Below are 21,506 nucleotides of genomic sequence, written 5' to 3'. Positions count from 1 at the left end.
TTTTATATTTTTAAGCAGTAAACAGTGTTTCTCCTTTAAGTAGAAATGAAACTTTTAGCTTGCCTCACTATCCTTGAGAAAGACTGATAACACTGTGCATGTTTTGGTTTTCTTTAAAAAAAAAAAGAAAAGAAGTTTCTCTCTTGTGTTTGGCTTTGTTACAGAGAGAACAATTTGCACTGTACATTTAAAGCGGCAGTACTGGTGTTCTATGTTATAAAAAATGATAACTATAAATTGCTCACTACAAAGAAACAAGTATTTATATTATATTCTGTCATAGAATATAGCTTAAAAAATGATAATTTTATTTCTGTGGCTGTCAAACTGTATCTCACAGATATAACTCTTTGTTATTTAAAATAACCCCCACTGCGTTCAATAAATAAATGAGATATTATTTAATGAAGTGATTTCAGTGACACTTTAAAAAATATATAGTTATTTGGTTATTAACTAGTCTACCACTATTATTGCAATGACTTTGATTGCTGCTTAACAGTTAAGCCGTGGTCTATAAGGTGTCTAGAAATAAACACCCCTAAAACAAATGATGCACAGTTTATCTGATTCTACTGCATTTATATAACTAGCTAATTTATCTGTTCACAGTTTTGGTTTTATTTATATGGCTTACGTGTATTCTGTCTCTTGGTGTTGTAATGAGATTTATACAGCCTGTGATAAGAGGCAGTCCTCAAAGGTTTAAAAAATTAGCATATGAGCCTACCTATGTTTGGTTTAATCTAGGAAGGTTGGTTAAAATTAAAAGTCCTATCTGAATAATGAATTTTCATTTATCCTAGAATGTCCCTTTAACAGTGGCTACTGTGGTTATCTGATCTTTCCCAAATAAGCGCAATTTTATTTGTGCAATCTGCAACTTAAGTTTCTTGGGCATCTGCTGTGATTGCTTTCTTTGTGTGATATTAAAGTTTTGTACATAGTGGATGTTTTTAATTGTTTGTCATGTTCTGAGTGTGTTGCATTTCAGCGAATGTCAGAATATGTGTTGCATTCTAAGTTAATTGTGGTTGTTTGAAATTTGTGTCAGCAGCTAATGTTTCGTTTGGTGTAAGACAAGAACGATTGGTTTTCATTGTTTGTTATGTTTTTCTCTTTTGTGGACAGCATATTGAATTGTGAAGTGTATTTCATTTTGCTTGCTATTGAGAATTGTCTCTGCATGAGTGGAGTGCATGATTTATCGTTTAGTTTCTTGTTATCTTGTGTTTGCGTGTCACATGAGATGTTTCGCGCAAACATGGGGGAAGTATTGAAGAGTATTGATGAATATCGTTATGTAATGGGGGTGATTGCTTTTAGGAGGTGAACCTAAAACGTTTTGAATCTCCTTGTACAATGTTATTGTCTAACCACCAGCTGTGCCCTAAAATTTCCTTGTCTTACCCCTATGCAGGGTGCACTACGTCCCTAGGATTGTCTAGAACTTTCCTTCATTGGGAATCTGGCCACGGAAAAGCATCTACCTTGCTGGCCACCCCGGTCGTAGCCTGTACACCCACACCCCACTCCTTTTTTTTCCCTCCCTGGTGGATTAGATCTTTTTATTGTCTTTCTGTGTTGTATCTTGCTCTCATATTTCAGAGGCCTAAAATGTTTTATTTTTCTATTTTGTTCTTAACATATTTGTATTTGCAGGATGAGAGTATGCTGTCTTCAGAAATTGAAACACACTAACTGAATTATTTTTGAGTTTTCTTATTTAGGTAAAATCTGTACAGGCAAAATTCCATAAGTGCACTCTTCAAAAGATTAAAGATTGAAAGCAAGTAAACCTTTAAAGAAAGAAAAAATGAAGATGAGAGACCTTTTGTCAAGCTTGTTTTAACCATCATACTGCAGTAAAAAAAGTTACTGAACTATCTTTGGATCCATTCTTTGCTTTGCATGCTGGTACCAGCCCCAGAACTGGACTCTGGGTAATCCATGACTGTTTTCTCTGATGTGTGTCTTCAGGACATAAAGACTATCCTTCTCTGGACTGTGCCTTACCGCTCGATATGGAAGTCCTGTTATGCTGTTACAGGATCAACCAATTAAATTAGGGGAGTATTGTTTTAACCCTATTCCTTATATTGCTTGTTTTGTATTCTCTTGTATTTGTTTTATTTTTATTGATCATATTTGGTCTAAGAAATCATATGCTTCATTGGTATTAGTGCACATTGTAGTTTATGTGCTTAACATAGTAACTTTTTAGATAAAGGTAACTGTGAACTTTGCAGTATTGTACCCTATTGAATGGCCCACTGAGTATAAGAAAATATGTTCAAGGAAAATGCTGCAACATAGCATAATATTTTAGACCCTTCACCCTTTAGAACATAAGGAGGACACGTCTAAGCTAGAAGTTTATAGTAAATATACAGAGAAATGTTTCAGGGAATAGCATAATTATAGTTTATGAAAGCAAAGGTGTTTTTCCCTTTTATTAATTAGTACGGTATCTACAAAGTGAATTTGGTCATTCCTGATGTTTGTCAAAGAGAGTAATTCTTACCATAAAGATGTGTTTACCTTTAAAAGAGCTTGTAGTTTTAAATGATGTTCTGTTTGTATGCTTTCCTCATATAGGAGTGTGAGAGAATTTAGGTTGGAGAATTATAAGCATTATAGATAGCAGCCATCCAGAATAAAGCAACACAAGGTTCTTTTATTTTTTAGAAGTTCAAAGTGATATTGTAAAGAAATTCATTTATTTCCATTCTTACTACAGGGCAGGCCTTAGCATAAGTTTTAGCATAAACATTCAGGCCCTTGAGGAAGTCTGACAGGTTTTCACTTGCGTAGTATTCATGAAGTATCGTTTAAAAGTGTATAGAGAAGTTGTAAATTATTCTCTGAGAAATGTCAATGTATTTAGGTTGTATTATATATCAACAATGTTTTGTTTGATTTTAAATGACATAGGATGAAAGTGACGTTTTATTTGGACATAATTGTGATTGTATTGCGGTGTGTACTCATCCTGTACTGTTTCTGTTTGCTTCCTAGACTCCCTGTGACTCGAGTGTCTGCTTGCCATGGGTATCCACTGGTTGCCTTGTCTACCCCATGAACAAACCATCAGATTTCCAGTATCTCCCTGCGGAAGAACCGTGGATAAGCACCCCTACTGCAAATGAACTGTTGGAGAACTGTATTATAGCAAAGTGTCAAGGTGCAGCGCTCTCAAATGGACAAAGACTGTTCTTAAAGTATTCAGAGGCCACCTAGAGACAGTTGTGCTGTTGCTATGTCATGCTTTACTGTGGAAAAGGAACTGTTGGACATATTGGGGGGTGCTAGCAATGCAGGTGGAGAGATAGATGATGCAGCGTTGTTTGGGGGTAGATGGGGGGCTGGTTGGGTCTCTGTGCTGGTAGACCAGTAGTTTTGGGAGGGCTGGAGGATAGATGGAAGGTATTGGAGGGACTGTACCTATATGCAGTGACAATTAGTCTATAACAGTATATCACCACATGCGAATATTTTTCTCTTTAGTAAGGCTTTACTAATTTTCTATGCCTGTCTATTTTTATGTTATTCTGCTAGAATAAAAGGATGGTATGTTAGGGGTAATATGAACCTGATGGCAGCCATCTTGTTCTTCGCAGCCATCTTGTTCCTCGCAGCCATTTTGTAATGAATAGACTTTATTATACTGGGGTATTATGCAGTGAGAATTATATGCATGTTATGAGTTTCTTTAGCTATTCGGCCTTGCCAATGTACCCTGGCTTAATGCCTAGAAGTAAGATAGAATAAGATAATGTAAACAAGAGGCTTTAGACACTCGGTTGTCTCTGCAGATGGTAGTTTGTTATGACTCTGTAAATATTGTTATGAGAAACTCATGTTCCAGTTTTTCCTTGTAAATTGCTCTGTATAACTGTGTAAGATGACGCGGTCCTAACGTGTCATCCCCTTAACCCTGTATGTCACTATAAGAAAGGCTTGCACTGTGCAATAAACAGAATTGGCTTTTGATCATAATGCTGCGTGGTCTGAGTCATTCTAAGGGGCCCTTATCAGGTAATCTACATATGCCTCAGGTGGTACACTAGGCCCCAGGCTTTGGCCTGCACTGACACTTACCCCCTGAAGGGGACACCTAACAGTTTTGGCGTCAGGACAGTGGGATTCGCAGGGAGTAACTATGAGTGCTTTTACCATGCTTTCTTTCTGTGAATTTGAACCTAAATTTAGTCTGGTAATAGGTGTTGATGATAATGATATAAGGTTAAAGGGGTTCCTGTGGTTGAAGCACAGGTTTGCGGAGGTTAAAGTCCTGCCGGCAGTTGTGATACCCCTCCAGACAGGTAATCAGTCCTGTGCTGGGACACGACAGGTATTGTGAGTCCTGTCGGTGATAAGCGCGCAAGAAATATATGAATGCCAGTTGACGGGAGGATTTTTTTAAGATAAAACTCCCCCGGGCAAGGTGGCAGTGAGTGAGTGAGTCTCACGTCTGTTAAAGTTTCCCATATTCATTCCCATAATAGAGTTTTGTTACCCACCTGAAGCTCATGTTCCAGTTTTTCCTTGTAAATTGCTCTGTATAACTGTGTAAGATGACGCGGTCCTAACGTGTCATCCCCTTAACCCTGTATGTCACTATAAGAAAGGCTTGCACTGTGCAATAAACAGAATTGGCTTTTGATCATAATGCTGCGTGGTCTGAGTCATTCTAAGGGGCCCTTATCAGGTAATCTACATATGCCTCAGGTGGTACACTAGGCCCCAGGCTTTGGCCTGCACTGACACTTACCCCCTGAAGGGGACACCTAACAGGGAGTGTCTGTCCGAATAGAATCAGACAACGCATCAAAACAGTATGCCGCCTCACTAGTTACGGTAGCAATACACACCGCAGGTTGCCATTGTAAACCCTGGTGTACATACATCTTCTTGAGCAACCCCTCCAACTTCTTATCCATAGGATCTTTAAAGGAACAACTATCCTCTATGAGAATAGTGGTCCTCTTAGCTAAAATGGAAATTGCCCGTTCCACCTTGGGGACAGTCTGCCAAGATTCCTTGATAGAGTCTGCAATAGGAAACATCTTCTTAAAAATAGGGAATGGAGAAAAAAGGAAAATTTATGCTTACCTGATAAATGTATTTCTTTTTCGATACGATGAGTCCACGGATTTCATCCTTAATTGTGGGATATCGCCTCCTGGTTAGCAGGAGGAGGCAAAGAGCACCACAGCAGAGCTGTATAAATAGCTCCTCCCTTCCCTCCCAACCCAGTCATTCGACCGAAGTTAGGAAGAGAAAGGAAAAACCAAGGTGCAGAGGTGTCTGAAGTTTAACAAAAATATAATAACCTGTCATATTAGAAACAGGGCGGGCCGTGGACTCATCGTATCGAAAAATAAATACATTTATCAGGTAAGCATAAATTTCCTTTTCTTTTACAAGATACGATGAGTCCATGGATTTCATCCTTACTTGTGGGATACAATACCAAAGCTATAGTACACGGATGAAACGGGAGGGACAAGACAGGTTTACCAAAACGGAAGGCACCACTGCTTGAAGAACTTTCCTCCCAAAAACAGCCTCTGCCGAGGCAAAGGTATCGAATAAGAGACAACCAAGTTGCAGCTTTGCAAATCTGTTCAACAGAAGCATCATTTTTGAATGCCCATGAGGAAGCCACAGCCCTAGTGGAATGAGCCGTAATTCTTTCAGGAGGCTGCTGACCAGCAGTCTCATATGCAAAGCGGATGATACTCTTCAGCCAAAAGGAAAGAGAGGTAGCCGTAGCTTTCTGACCCCTACGTTTCCCAGAACAAACAACAAACAAGGAAGACGATAGACGAAAATCCTTAGTTGCCTGTAAGTAAAACTTCAAAGCACGGACCACGTCCAAATTATGTAACAATCTCTCCTTAGGAGGATTAGGACATAAGGAAGGAACAACAATTTCCTGATTAATATTCTTATTTGAAACAACCTTAGGAAGAAAACTGGGCTTGGTTCGTAACACCACCTTATCCGAATGGAAAATAAGATAAGGAGAATCAGATTGTAAAGCCGAAAAGCTCAGATACTCTTCGAACAGAAGAAATATCAACCAAAAATAAAACTTTCCAAGATAATAACGTAATATCTATGGAATGCATAGGTTCAAACGGAACATGAAGATATGCATCCTTTAGATCCACGGTAGTTATAAATTAACCCTCCTGGATCAATGGAAGAATGGTACGAATGGTTTCCATCTTGAAAGATGGAACTCTGAGAAACTTGTTCAGACTTTTGAGGTCTAAAATAGGTTGGAACGTTCCCTCCTTTTTGGGAACTACAAAACAGATTTGAATAAAACCCCTGTCCTTGTTCCAGTACCGGAACGGGACATATTACTCCCATGGAGGTGGTGTCTCTTACACAATGTAAGAACGCCTCTCTCTTTATCTGGTCTGCAGATAATCGAGAAAGAAGAAACCTTCCTCTGGGGGAGGAATTTCTGAACTCCAACTGATACCCCTGAGACACAATTTCCAGTGTCCAGGGATCCTGAACATCTCTTATCCAAGCCTGGACAAAGAGAGAGAGAGTATGCCCCCTACTAGAACCGGTCCCGGATCGGGGGCCGACCCTTCGTGCTGACTTAGTAGCAGCAGCAGGCTTCTTGGATTGTTTACCCTTGTTCCATGACTGGTTGGGTCTCCAAGTGGACTTGGCTTGTGAATAATTCACTTCCTGTTTAGCGGAAGAGGGGACTCCCTTGAAATTTCAAAAGGAACGAAGATTACTCTTTCGCCCTCTCTGTTTGGACTTTTTATCTTGCGGGAGGAGATGACCCTTGCCTCCCGTGATGTCAGAAATAATTTCCTTTAAGTCAGGCCCGAACAGGGTCTTTCCCTTGTAAGGAATAGCCAAAAGCTTAGACTTGGAGGACACATCCGCAGACCAAGACTTCAACCATAAAGCCCTGCGTGATAAGATGGCAAAAATCACACTCTTAGCCGCCAATTTAGTAATCTGCAGAGAAGCATCCGTAATAAACAAATTAGCTAACTTAAGAGCCTTAATCCGATCCTGTATCTCTTCCAAAGGAGTCTCTGTCCTAAGAGACTCTTCCAGATCACCAAACCAATAAGCGGCCGCACTGGTAACTAACAATACAGGCCGCCGGTTGCAAAAGGAATCCCTGGTGAACGTAAACCTTCTTAAGGAGACCCTCCAACTTCTTATCCATAGGGTCCTTAAAGGCACTACTATACTCAATAGGAATAGTAGTCCGTTTGGCCAGGGTAGAAATGGCTCCCTCTACTTTAGGGACCGTCTGCCAAGAATCCCTAATAGCGTCGGCTATAGGGTACATCTTCTTAAAAATGGGAGAAGGGGAGAAGGGAATACCCGGTCTCTCCCATTCTTTTGCAATAATCTCTGAAGTCCTCTTTGGAACTGGAAAAACATCTGAATAAGAAGGAACTTCCAAGTATTTGTCCAACTTACTCAATTTTTCTGGAGGAACCACTATTGAGTCACAATCATCCAGAGTAATCAACACCTCCCTCAGTAATAAGCGAAGGTGTTCAAGCTTAAACCTGAAAGAGACCTCAGAATCAGTCAGGGTCAAGGCAATCCCAGAATCAGAGAGTTCGCCTTCAGACAGGACCTCCGTGCCCTCCAACTCAGAACTCCGGGAGGGTACGTCCGTAATCGCCATCAGAGAATCAGAGGCTGCATTGACTACACAATTTTCCCTTCTTGTACGTTTGCCGTGCGATATGGGAAAGTTAGATAACGCATCAGAAAGTGTAGAAGACATCACTGCAGCAATGTCTTTTAATGTAAATGCTGCAGAAACTTGCGAAATACATGGCACCGCCTGAGCGGGCGTTAAAAGCTGTGACGCTTGGGGAGAAAGCTGCGGCATACTCTGCATCTCACCCGTAGACTCTTGAAAAGCATCCACTTTAGACAAAGATTTATCAAAAAATATTTGGTCTCTATAGTGCAAAGCCCTCTCAACGCATGAAGGGCAAAAAGGAACAGGAGGTTCCACAGTGGCATCCAAACACATGGAACATGGAACAGTTTGAATAACATCTGAATCCATGATTAACAGAAAAGCAAGCAAAAATAAAGAATTGGTTTTGTCTCTTTAAAAAATATTGTTACTTAAATTATGGCCAAAACATACGCAGCTTAACTGAGCTAAAAACTTGTCAGTGCAAGAGATTCTGACAAAGTACTGCACCTTTGCAAAATGAAAACGATTAACAACCTTTTGTGTTTTCAGATACAAGTAAGGAAAGAGCACCTCGCCTCAACAGCTCTGCTGAGGCGCCTACCTGCCCCCACAGTCCACCGACCAGTCTTAGGTACAAGATCCGGATCGATCCAACGACGTCCAAGACCGTTTTCTTAACTCGCAACCATGCGGTCGTTGCATCAATGCTGATGGCTACCGACAGTCGGGACTTTCCGTAAGTGAACATACGCTGCGCGGCTTCTTTCCAGCCCCAGCGCGCCAAAGGAAGCCCCGTCCTTTGTGGGCATCACCTAAGCCCGAGAAGAACGCCGTCGTCTGTACTATATTTATAAGCCGACACAGACATGTTTTTAGTCAGGGGCAAGGCATGCAATAAAAAATCCACCTAGTGCCACGAAATACACAACCATGAACCGGAGTCTCCAGTAACAATCCCCAGCGTCAGCCAGTACACATTAGCCAGTAAACCTTTTGTGTTGTCCTACTAAGATAAAACGCAGCAAAGAATATAGCTTTTGACAATATAAAGCTACAGTGTCGGTTGACATTGCCACATGAGAACCCACACTCTGTTAGCAAGGAAAGCCCTTCCCAGAGAGCCTGTGTGTCTCCCCAACAGAAAAAGTACAGCCATTTCTGAGATAGCAAGTTTCCCAGAAAAATAAAGACTGCACTTACCTCTATGCTGAGCGACAGTATGACACGTCACACAGGATCAAGAGGTCTTCTCCCTCCTGTAGTTCTGTGGACACAGAAGGGCCTTAGTTACTATGTGCTAAGACCATCAATCAAGAAGGGCAGAACTAGTATGGGAGGCACAGTGAGGGCAAAACCCCACCAGTTCCCATTGCTTTAAAGCCACCTGTAGCTTTAATCTAGAGGCTGACAAGGAATACAGCTACACCCTATAGTAAAATAGCACACTTTGGCACCATTTTAAAAATAATAAACACTTGATTGAAGAATCTAAACTAACACCTCACTTTACCTCTTCCTATTCACTAACACAGGCAAAGAGAATGACTGGGTTGGGAGGGAAGGGAGGAGCTATTTATACAGCTCTGCTGTGGTGCTCTTTGCCTCCTCCTGCTGACCAGGAGGCGATATCCCACAAGGATGAAATCCGTGGACTCATCGTATCTTGAAAAAGAAAGGGATACCCGGTCTCTGCCATTCCCTAGCAATAATCTCTGTAGCCCGATCTGGTACAGGAAAAACCTCCACCATGGAAGGTACATCAAAATACTTGTTAAGCTTACTAGACTTCTTAGGATTGACTACGACAGTAGTGTCGGAGTCGTCCAAGGTAGCCAAAATCTCCTTAAGTAACAAACTGAGGTGTTCCAGCTTAAACTTGGAGGATACAAGTTCAGTATCAGAAGAAGGAATTACACTGTCTGAGCCTGAGAGTTCACCCTCAGATGCTACCGAAGTATCTTCCTCCTCAGATTTCTGGGAGGGAACATTTGAAATAGCCACGACTGTGTCAGAAACCTTACTCACTGATTATTTACATTTCCTCTTGCGCTTTCCCTGCAGCATGGGAAAAGAGGACAACGCATCAGATACCGCAGAGGACATGAGGGAAGCAATGTCTTGCAGCATAACTCCAGGCGGAGTATGAGAGGAAGCGCAGGGAACTGCATGTGTGGACGATAACATTTGGGACACTTGAGGAGAAAGCTGCGGCATATCTTGAACATTGTCAGTAGACTCCTGAACAGCATCCACCTTAGACAATGATGGCTCAGAAAAAAGTCTATCCCAGTAATTTAAATACATGAGGAACAGAAAGGGATTGGTGGTTTCACATTAGCATCAAAACATGTAAGATCATACAGGCCCTCTTGGTCCATCTTTATTCACAAATAAACAAAATAGATAAATAAACTGATATTTTAATTAGAAATTACCACACACAAAAAACAAAAAAGTTACTGTTTCTTTAAATGTTAAAAAGAAACTGTTTTATTTTTCTGCAAGAAAATAAACTGTCACAAAAACACTCCGGACAACCTCTACACCTAAGCGGACTCAACTTCTATATGCTGTAAATTGCAGTCCGGTAACCATAAACACTGCAACGAAGCTATCTCTGCTCCGGAACACAGGAAGTGTAGGAGGAAAAGGCGAGCAACAGAAAATTGCCGCCTCAGCTAACCCCGCCCATCGTGGGCATTACAAAATTAACCTCCCGGTCGGCTAAATATATTCTAAAGCCGCTGGGAGTAAGATAAAAAATAAAACACCACATATTGAGCCTAAGTCTCCTCGTCCCCAGTGCCTGCCATTACTGCCGATATTAAAGGGACAGTCAAGTCCAAAAAAAAAAAAAACTTTCATTTTTCAAATAGGGCATGTAATTTTAAACAACTTTCCAATTTACTTTTATCAACAATTTTGCTTTGTTCTCTTAGTATTCTAGTTGAAAGCAAACCTAGGAAGGCACATATGATAATTTGTAAGCCCTTGAAGTCCTCCTCTATTTATTTGCTTTTCACAGCATGTAGGCCATATAGATAGCATTGTGATCACGCTCGTGGCTAGTGGCAGACACTGCACTAATTGGCTAAAATGCAAGTCAATAGATAATAACTAAAAGTCATGTGATTAGGGGAGGTCAGAAGATGCTTAGATACAAGTTAGTCACAGAAGTAAGAAGTGTATTAATATAACAGTGTTGGTTTTGCAAAACCGGGGAATGGGTAATAAAGGGATTATCTATCTTTTTAAACAACAAACATTCTGGTGTTGACTGTCCCTTTAACATGATCCCCTAAGCAATAGGAGAATGTCTCTTGTCCCATAAACTGATTTTAAAGTGCCATAGTTTTCCTGCATATGTTCCCAGAATAATAAAGTCAGCACTTACCTTCAGAAATCTGCCAGGCAGCAAGGCAGCTCACCAGGTTTGAGAGGCCAGTTCCCTCACATGGACTTATGGTAGAAAAACAAAGACTGAGTAATCTTACTCAGGCTTTCAAAGTTAGGGCAGCATTAAATACATGGGAGGTGCAGTGAGGATTGTGCCCCACAAGTTCCCATTGCTTAAAAGCCACCACTCTACTGAAGAGACTGATATGGACTATGGTTACACCCTAGGACAAAGCAAAACAAAATTGCACTGCTGAAAAATAATAAAATCTTGCTTAAAGAATCTTCTTTCAAACACCTAAACTTTACCACTTCCTTGCTATTAACAAAGGCAAAGAGAATGAATGAGTTGGAGGGAAGGGAGGTGATATTTAACAGCTTTGCTGTGGTGCTCTTTGCCGCATCCTGCTGGGCAGGAGTGATATTCCCAATAGTAATTAGATGATCCGTGGACTCACCGTGTTATAAGAAAGAAATAAGCACCTGCGCCTCAGATGGGATATACCTACCTGCGCCTCAGATGGGATATACCTACCTGCGCCTCAGATGGGATATACCTACCTGCGCCTCAGATGGGATATACCTACCTGCGCCTCAGATGGGATATACCTACCTGCGCCTCAGATGGGATATACCTACCTGCGCCTCAGATGGGATATACCTACCTGCGCCTCAGATGGGATATACCTACCTGCGCCTCAGATGGGATATACCTACCTGCGCCTCAGATGGGATATACCTACCTGCGCCTCAGATGGGATATAACTACCTGCGCCTCAGATGGGATATAACTACCTGCGCCTCAGATGGGATATAACTACCTGCGCCTCAGATGGGATATAACTACCTGCGCCTCAGATGGGATATAACTACCTGCGCCTCAGATGGGATATAACTACCTGCGCCTCAGATGGGATATAACTACCTGCGCCTCAGATGGGATATACCTACCTGCGCCTCAGATGGGATATACCTACCTGCGCCTCAGATGGGATATAACTACCTGCGCCTCAGATGGGATATAAGCACCTGCGCCTCAGATGGGATATAACTACCTGCGCCTCAGATGGGATATAACTACCTGCGCCTCAGATGGGATATACCTACCTGCGCCTAAGATGGGATATACCTACCTGCGCCTCAGATGGGATATAAGTACCTGGGCCTCAGATGGGATATAAGTACCTGGGCCTCAGATGGGATATAAGTACCTGCGCCTCAGATGGGATATAAGTACCTGGGCCTCAGATGGGATATAAGCACCTGGGCCTCAGATGGGATATAAGCACCTGGGCCTCAGATGGGATATAAGCACCTGGGCCTCAGATGGGATATAAGCACCTGGGCCTCAGATGGGATATAAGTACCTGGGCCTCAGATGGGATATAAGCACCTGGGCCTCAGATGGGATATAAGCACCTGCGCCTCAGATGGGATATAACTACCTGCGCCTCAGATGGGATATAACTACCTGCGCCTCAGATAGGACACCTACCTTCCTCTAACAGGCCTTTAATTTGCTCATCCTTTTCTCGCATTATTTCAGCAGTTTCACTGGAGTGTAATCTTGTAGCCAGTTCCTCCTTCAATATCTTTAATTCCTACAGATGAAAAGCAAATCACATTAATTTTTACACACTTCTGTCTTGGTTAAGAGCTTGGGTGACTGCAGTAATATCTACTATTTGATATAAGGAGCAAACTTTTAGTACCAAGCACAGAAACAGAATTAAAGGCCGTTAATTTACTAGAAGTTCTAAACCATTACAGAGACACAATTAATTGTGATCACGATGTCCCTTAGGTTTACGAGGTACTGTTAGCAATGAGTTGCACCACTGTCTGGCAGTTAAGGGGTTACAGCACCAAATGAATGAATAGAATGGTTAGTAAAGTACCTTTTTGGTCGTATCCCTCTCTTTACAGGCCAGCTGTGCCTTCCTTTCAGCTTCTGCTATTCGATGAGTAAACTCGTCTTTCAGGGAGAGGCTACTGTGGCTTTCTTCTTTAAGCCTTAACATTTCACTAAAATCAAATGAAACCTAATTGTGATAAATACAGCAACTAACAGTATGTGCAGTAGAACCGCAGTAATGTGCGTGTCACACTACATAGGTGCATATATACTGCATTTCTTGTTTGTCAATATGTATTAAACTTACCATGTATGTCAACTATTAAATGCAGACACCTGCAAAATCTGAGTGAGAAACTTTTGCGCCATCATTGAGCCAGCAACTGATATTTATAAAGCAGTGGTTTAAACTGGGTGATTGACAAGCCCTATTCTCATGCAATTGGTTGTACAAGTGCAGGGAGTAGCATTGCACTTCAGATAGTAAATATGGGGAACAAATACGCCCCACAATTTTCAATGAAATGCAGACAGGTTCACAACATGTTGATAAATCTAGCACTTGGTCTACACCACTGGTTTTCAGACCTGTCCTCAGGCCTCCCCAACAGGCCAGGTCTTCAGGATGACCTTGGATGAGTGCAGGTAAATTCACTATGTTTACAAATCAGCTGATTATTTCACCTATGCTCCAGTTCGGATATCCACAAAATGTGGCCTGTTAGGAAGTGTGAGGACAGGTCTGAAAACCAGTGGTCTACACTGAATTATTACTTTCCAGAAAAGGTGTTAAAGGTACAGTAAACAATAGATTATAAAGACCAGGGCTAGACAAATCAGGCACCTACGCGATAGCAATAATGTGCTCCCACGCCAGCACTGAGATACAGAGTAGCTGGAGTCAGCTTCCATTAGTCAATTGCGAGGGCAGTAATAGTACCTGAGAAAGAAGGTTTTGAAAAGCTATCTGTGCAGTGTCGAAATAAACTATTTTTACTGTCCCTTTAATAGGGACTATTCAAAACAGAATACTGTACAATATTTCTAAGTACTCATTAAGGTTATTATGCGCTTCCTCTAATAATACCTTCTTCTTGCTTACTGATAAATATAATAACACACCGCTGTCATATATAAGTACTCATTAAGGTTATCATGCGCTTCCTCTAATAATACCTTCTCCTTGCTTATTGATACATATAATAACACACAGCTGTCCTACGTACGTACTCATTAAGTTTATCATGCGCTTCCTCTAATAATACCTCTCCTTGCTTATTGATAAATATAACAACACACAGTTGTCATATGTACGTACTCATTAAGGTTATCAAGCGCTTCCTCTAATAATGCCTCTCCTTGCTTATTGATACATGTAATAACACACAGCTGTCGTACAAACGTACTCATTAAGGTTAACACGCGCTTCCTCTAATAATACCTCTCCTTGCTTATTGATACATATAATAACACACAGCTGTCATATATACGTACTCATTAAGGTTATCATGCACTTCCTCTAGTAATACCTTCTCCTTGCTTATTGATACATATAATAACACAGCTGTCATACGTACGTACTCATTAAGGTTATCATGCGCTTCCTCTAATAATGCCTTCTCCTTGCTTATTGATACATATAACACACAGCTGTCATACGTACGTACTCATTAAGGTTATCATGCGCTTCCTCTAATAATGCCTTCTCCTTGCTTATTGATACATATAACACACAGCTGTCATACGTACATACTCATTAAGGTTATCATGCGCTTCCTCTAATAATACCTTCTCCTTGCTTATTGATAAATATAATAACACACAGCTGTCATATATAAGTACTCATTAAGGTTATCATGGCCTTCCTCTAATAATACCTTCTCCTTGCTTATTGATACATATAATAACACACAGCTGTCATATATAAGTACTCATTAAGGTTATCATGGCCTTCCTCTAATAATACCTTCTCCTTGCTTATTGATACATATAATAACACACAGCTGTCATATATAAGTACTCATTAAGGTTATCATGCGCTTCCTCTAATAATGCCTTCTCCTTGCTTATTGATACATATAACACACAGCTTTCATACGTACGTACTCATTAAGGTTATCATGCGCTTCCTCTAATAATACATTTTCCTTGCTTATTGATACATATAATAACACACAGCTGTCATATATAAGTACTCATTAAGGTTATCATGCGCTTCCTCTAATACTACCTTCTCCTTGCTTATTGATACATATAATAACACACAGCTGTCATACGTACGTACTCATTAAGGTTATCATGCGCTTCCTCTAATAATACCTCTCCTTGCTTATTGATAAATATAATAACACACAGCTGTCATACGTACGTACTCATTAAGGTTATCATGCGCTTCCTCTAATAATACCTTCTCCTTTCTTATTGATAAATATAATAACACACAGCTGCCATACGTTCTTACTCATTAAGGTTATCATGCGCTTCCTCTAATAATACCTTCTCCTTGCTTATTGATACATATAACACACAGCTGTCATACGTACGTACTCATTAAGGTTATCATGCGCTTCCTCTAATAATGCCTTCTCCTTGCTTATTGATAAATATAATAACACACAGCTGTCATCCATACGTACTCATTAAGGTTAACATGCGCTTCCTCTAATAATACCTCTCCTTGCTTATTGATACATATAATAACACAGCTGTCATACGTACGTACTCATTAAGGTTATCATGCACGTCCTCTAATAATGCCTTCTCCTTGCTTATTGATACATATAATAACACACAGCTGTCATACATACGTACTCATTCAGGTTAACATGCGCTTCCTCTAATAATACCTCTCCTTGCTTATTGATACATATAATAACACACAGCTGTCATACGTACGTACTCATTAAGGTTATCATGCGCTTCCTCTAATAATACCTTCTCCTTGCTTATTGATACATATAATAACACAGCTGTCATACGTACGTACTCATTAAGGTTATCATGCGCTTCATCTAATAATACCTTCTCCTTGCTTATAGACAAATATAATAACACACAGCTGTCATACGTACGTACTCATTAAGGTTATCATGCACGTCCTCTAATAATGCCTTCTCCTTGCTTATTGATACATATAATAACACACAGCTGTCATACATATGTACTCATTCAGGTTAACATGCGCTTCCTCTAATAATACCTCTCCTTGCTTATTGATACATATAATAACACACAGCTGTCATACGTACGTACTCATTAAGGTTATCATGCGCTTCCTCTAATAATACCTTCTCCTTGCTTATTGATACATATAATAACACAGCTGTCATACGTACGTACTCATTAAGGTTATCATGCGCTTCATCTAATAATACCTTCTCCTTGCTTATAGACAAATATAATAACACACAGCTGTCATACGTACGTACTCATTAAGGTTATCATGCGCTTCCTCTAATAATACCTTCTCCTTGCTTATGGATACATATAATAACACAGCTGTCATACGTACGTACTCATTAATGTTATCATGCGCTTCCTCTAATAATGCCTTCTCCTTGCTTATTGATAAATATAATAACACACAGCTGTCATCCATACGTACTCATTAAGGTTAACATGCGCTTCCTCTAATAATACCTCTCCTTGCTTATTGATACATATAATAACACAGCTGTCATACGTACGTACTCATTAAGGTTATCATGCACGTCCTCTAATAATGCCTTCTCCTTGCTTATTGATACATATAATAACACACAGCTGTCATACATACGTACTCATTCAGGTTAACATGCGCTTCCTCTAATAATACCTCTCCTTGCTTATTGATACATATAATAACACACAGCTGTCATACGTACGTACTCATTAAGGTTATCATGCGCTTCCTCTAATAATACCTTCTCCTTGCTTATTGATACATATAATAACACAGCTGTCATACGTACGTACTCATTAAGGTTATCATGCGCTTCATCTAATAATACCTTCTCCTTGCTTATAGACAAATATAATAACACACAGCTGTCATACGTACGTACTCATTAAGGTTATCATGCACGTCCTCTAATAATGCCTTCTCCTTGCTTATTGATACATATAATAACACACAGCTGTCATACATATGTACTCATTCAGGTTAACATGCGCTTCCTCTAATAATACCTCTCCTTGCTTATTGATACATATAATAACACACAGCTGTCATACGTACGTACTCATTAAGGTTATCATGCGCTTCCTCTAATAATACCTTCTCCTTGCTTATTGATACATATAATAACACAGCTGTCATACGTACGTACTCATTAAGGTTATCATGCGCTTCATCTAATAATACCTTCTCCTTGCTTATAGACAAATATAATAACACACAGCTGTCATACGTACGTACTCATTAAGGTTATCATGCGCTTCCTCTAATAATACCTTCTCCTTGCTTATGGATACATATAATAACACAGCTGTCATACGTACGTACTCATTAATGTTATCATGCGCTTCCTCTAATAATGCCTTCTCCTTGCTTATTGATACATATAATAACACAGCTGTCATACGTACGTACTGATTAAGGTTATCATGCGCTTCCTCTAATAATGCCTCTCCTTGCTTATTGATACATACAACACACAGCTGTCATACGTACGTACTCATTAAGGTTATCATGCGCTTCCTCTAATAATGCCTCTCCTTGCTTATTGATACATACAACACACAGCTGTCATACGTACGTACTCATTAAGGTTATCATGCGCTTCCTCTAATAATACCTCTCCTTGCTTATTGATACATATAATAACACACAGCTGTCATACGTACGTACTCATTAAGGTTATCATGAGCTTCCTCTAATAATACCTCTCCTTGCTTATTGATACATATAATAACACACAGCTGTCATACGTACGTACTCATTAAGGTTATCATGCGCTTCCTCTAATAATACCTCTCCTTGCTTATTGATAAATATAATAATACACAGCTGCCATACGTACTTACTCATTAAGGTTATCATGAGCTTCCTCTAATAATGCCTTCTCCTTGCTTATTGATAAAAGTTGTGTCTCTCTCTTTTCCAGTCTGATTGTAAGTTCATCTATTATCTGCACATAACAAATGAGCGCTGTTATTACATCATTCATTAGTTTACAACTACCTGTAAACACACAAAATAAACAAAAAGTGGTGCGTGTTCCCTTAAACAAAAAATAATTGTATATGGTTTATAATTATACTTAAAGGGACAGTCAACACCAGAAATGTTGTCGTTTAAAAAGATAGACAATCCCTTTATTACCCATTCCCCAGTTTTGCATTATCAACACAGTTATATTAATATACTTTTTACCTCTGTGATTAACTTGTATTTAAATTTTATTCTGACAGTCCCCTGATCACATCAAATTTTATTTATTATCTATTGACTTTCATAGATTTTTTTAGCCAATTAGTGCAGTGTCTGCCAATTAGCCAATTAGTGCAGTGTCTGCCACAAGCCACGGGCGTGATCACAATGTTATCTATATGGCTGACATGAACTAGCTCTCCCCTGTTGTAAAAAGGAAATAAAAAAGCATGTGACAAGAGGCGACCTTCAAGAGCTTAGAAATTATCATATGAGCCCTTAGCCTTCTTTCAACTAAGATTACCAAGAGAACAAAGCAAAATCGGTGATAAAAGTAAATTGGAAAGTTGTTTAAAATTACATGCCCTATTTGAAACATGAAAGTTTTTTTTGGACTTGACTATCCCTTTAATGTAAAGAGACACAGAACTCACAATTCTATTATCACATGAAACTCTTATCTTGTAAACACGTCTCCTTTCTGTGAGAGCATACTAAGGTAGGTGTGTCTACGTGTCTTGAACACTATGTGTAACTATATAAAAGAAATTAATTGGATATTTTTTTTTTTTTTAATCGTATGCTGTCTGAATCATGAAGGTTTAACTAACGTCTATTACTTTTTTAGGGATATAAAACAGTCTGTTTTAGTGTTGTAATAAAAAAGTGCTAAGCAGTGGTTTATACTTAAAGGGACATTTAACACTTTGGGATATTAATATTGAATGTTTAAATATATGTAGTAAAACAGCTTTGCAATATATTTCCAGTATTTATTTTGTTCCATTTTCCTGTCTACACAGTTTATTAAATAGTGGATGGAAAAATGCAGTTTGAGGGAGAGAGGAGTGTTGCACAGGAATCTTACTGGAAAAAATACACCGAGATACTGTCTTAGGACAAATGTATTGGTACCTTAATGTAAAAGATGGTGTAGACCCATTAAATAAAATATGCAAGTTGGGAAAAGGGAGCTGTAGGGATACTTAATAATAGCACTAGTTAGTTAAAGACTGGGAATTTAAGTAGAAAATATAAGACAACTTAGAGCCCATTTTCCTGCCTCAGCTCAGGCGTTGCGTCCTTAGCTCTTTGGGGGTGCTGAGTATTTTGAGTGGATGTAGTTGGTCTGCGCATATTTCCACAACTTATTTCATATTTAGAGTTTTATGTTGTTCTTTTTGCAGGAATCTTCCTTACGATGTTACCTTAAACATTGCTTTGTGTCACACATTGGCTGGCCCTATTTTATGTGTCTTTTTTATTCACTTTGTGTTATTTCCAGTGACCTTTCTGGATGCTGTCATTGCAGCGAGCCCATGCACTTTGTATAAATAAACTTGTTTTTTATACTTATCTTAGAGAGTGTTGCTTATATTTTCTACTTAAAGGGACATTATACACTCATTTTTTCTTTGCATAAATGTTTTGTAGATGATCTATTTATATAGCCCATAAAGTTTTTTTTGTTTTTTTTTAAATGTATAGTTTTGCTTATTTTGAAGTAACATTGCTCTGATTTTCAGACTCCTAACCAAGCCCCAAAGTTTTATGAGAATACCGTCAGCTACCTTCTCCAGCTTGCTCCTGTTTGTGTAAAGGGTCTTTTCATATGCAAAAGAAGGGGGAGGGGGAGTGTCTTATTTCCCACTTGCAGTGGGCTTTCCAGTCATCTTTTCAACAGAGCTAAACTTAGAACTTCTAAGTAAGTTTTTAAACAGTTTTATACTGGATTTTTATATCAGTATCTGTGCATCTTATTCTTTATAGTAGTGTCTATTACATGCAGTTATATGAAAATGAGTGTATACTGTCCCTTTAAGAGTGCTGAATTCCCAGTCTTTAACTAGAGCTATTTTGAATGTTCTGGACATTTTTAAACATTTTTAAAAGTAGACGTGCAGCTAATTTCCACACACTCATTGGTTGCACACTCTAGTAAGATATTTATAACCGTCCCCAATTGGCCTAAGCAGAAAAGGAAACCTAAGAAACATTATGGTGGCGTCCCCTTTATCGACATCAAAACGTTACCCTTATTTTTTCAATATTTAAACAACCAATGTTATTTAAATATAATTATTTTATTTATTATATTATTCTCAGGCTAATCTTTGTTCTGAATACACCATTCTGTCAATTATTTAGTGTTTAATGTCCATTTAAGAGAAATAATTGCAATATGTATCATATGTATCATTTTAAAAAGGATTTTACCTTTTATTTAATTTTTTATTTATTTATTTTTATTTATTTTTTTAATGTAATTTGTGCGGGGTCCATTACTTTCTATCACAGCCCCACAAGGAAGATGGGGTCTCTACAGGTCAATGAAAGCTAGAGCAATAGGAAGTCCGGTTCTTGCCCATGCTCAGGAAAGACAGAATGCAACTTAAAGGGACATAAACCAATTGTATTCAGATAGAGCATGCGATTTTAAGCAACTTTCTAATTTACTCCTATTATCAAATTTTCTTCATTCTCTTGCTATCTTTATTTGAAAAAGAAGGCATCTAAGCTTTTTTTTTTATTCAGACTCTGGACAGAACTTTTTTATTGGTGGATGAATTAATCCACCAATCAGCAAGAACAACCCAGGTTGATCACCAAAAATGGGCCGGCATCAAAAACTTACTTTTTTGCATTTCAAATAAAGATACCAAGAGAATGAAGAAACTTTGATACTCTATCTGAATCACGAAATAAAAAAAATTGGGTTCAGTGTCCCTTTAAGTTCCCTTATCTGGCTGCAGACAGTGGCTCATTTTGCAAGAAAACAAGTAAGTTGTTTGCTGTTTTTTTATAACTCAATCTGTTTCTTTTTAGGTTTTCTTTGATGTAAAGGGACATTACAGCCAATACTAGATTGCACACGGGTGCATTTCAGTTTGACCATTTAATTATGTTCCTCTAAGACTAATGGCTTTTAAAATTGTGTAAAACTGAGATGTTTTTGAAGGGACAGTCAAGTCAAAATAAAACTTTCATGATTCAGATAGCACACACATTCCCTTCCATTATCTAGACGTGCACAGTCTTTTTATATGCACACTTCCTGAGACATCAGCTGCTACTGAGCATGGGCAAGATAACAATATATACGTATATGCATTTTGTGATTGGCTGATGGCCGTCACATGATGCATTAAGAAGGGAAATCTACTACTCATTTGAAATTCAAACTAAGT

The 21,506-nt window shown here is 39.1% G+C and overlaps 1 protein-coding gene across 1 annotated transcript in view; it reads right to left on the bottom strand.

Moving 5' to 3' along the window:
- The window catches only part of TMF1 (TATA element modulatory factor 1), a 197,874-nt gene that overhangs the window by 162,059 nt on the left and 14,309 nt on the right, over nt 1-21,506 (bottom strand). The window contains exons 3-5 of the mRNA XM_053720684.1: nt 17,973-18,076; nt 13,012-13,138; nt 12,609-12,714 (exon numbers count right to left, since the gene is read on the bottom strand). Of these exons, the coding sequence (XP_053576659.1) occupies nt 12,609-12,714; nt 13,012-13,138; nt 17,973-18,076 (337 nt within the window). The remainder of the gene's footprint in view (nt 1-12,608; nt 12,715-13,011; nt 13,139-17,972; nt 18,077-21,506) is intronic.

Source organism: Bombina bombina, chromosome 7 (assembly GCF_027579735.1).
Source record: "Bombina bombina isolate aBomBom1 chromosome 7, aBomBom1.pri, whole genome shotgun sequence".
Taxonomy (NCBI): Eukaryota; Metazoa; Chordata; class Amphibia; order Anura; family Bombinatoridae; genus Bombina; species Bombina bombina.
The sequence above is the reverse complement of the archived record's forward strand: the minus strand, read 5'-3'. Positions and strand labels throughout refer to the sequence as shown.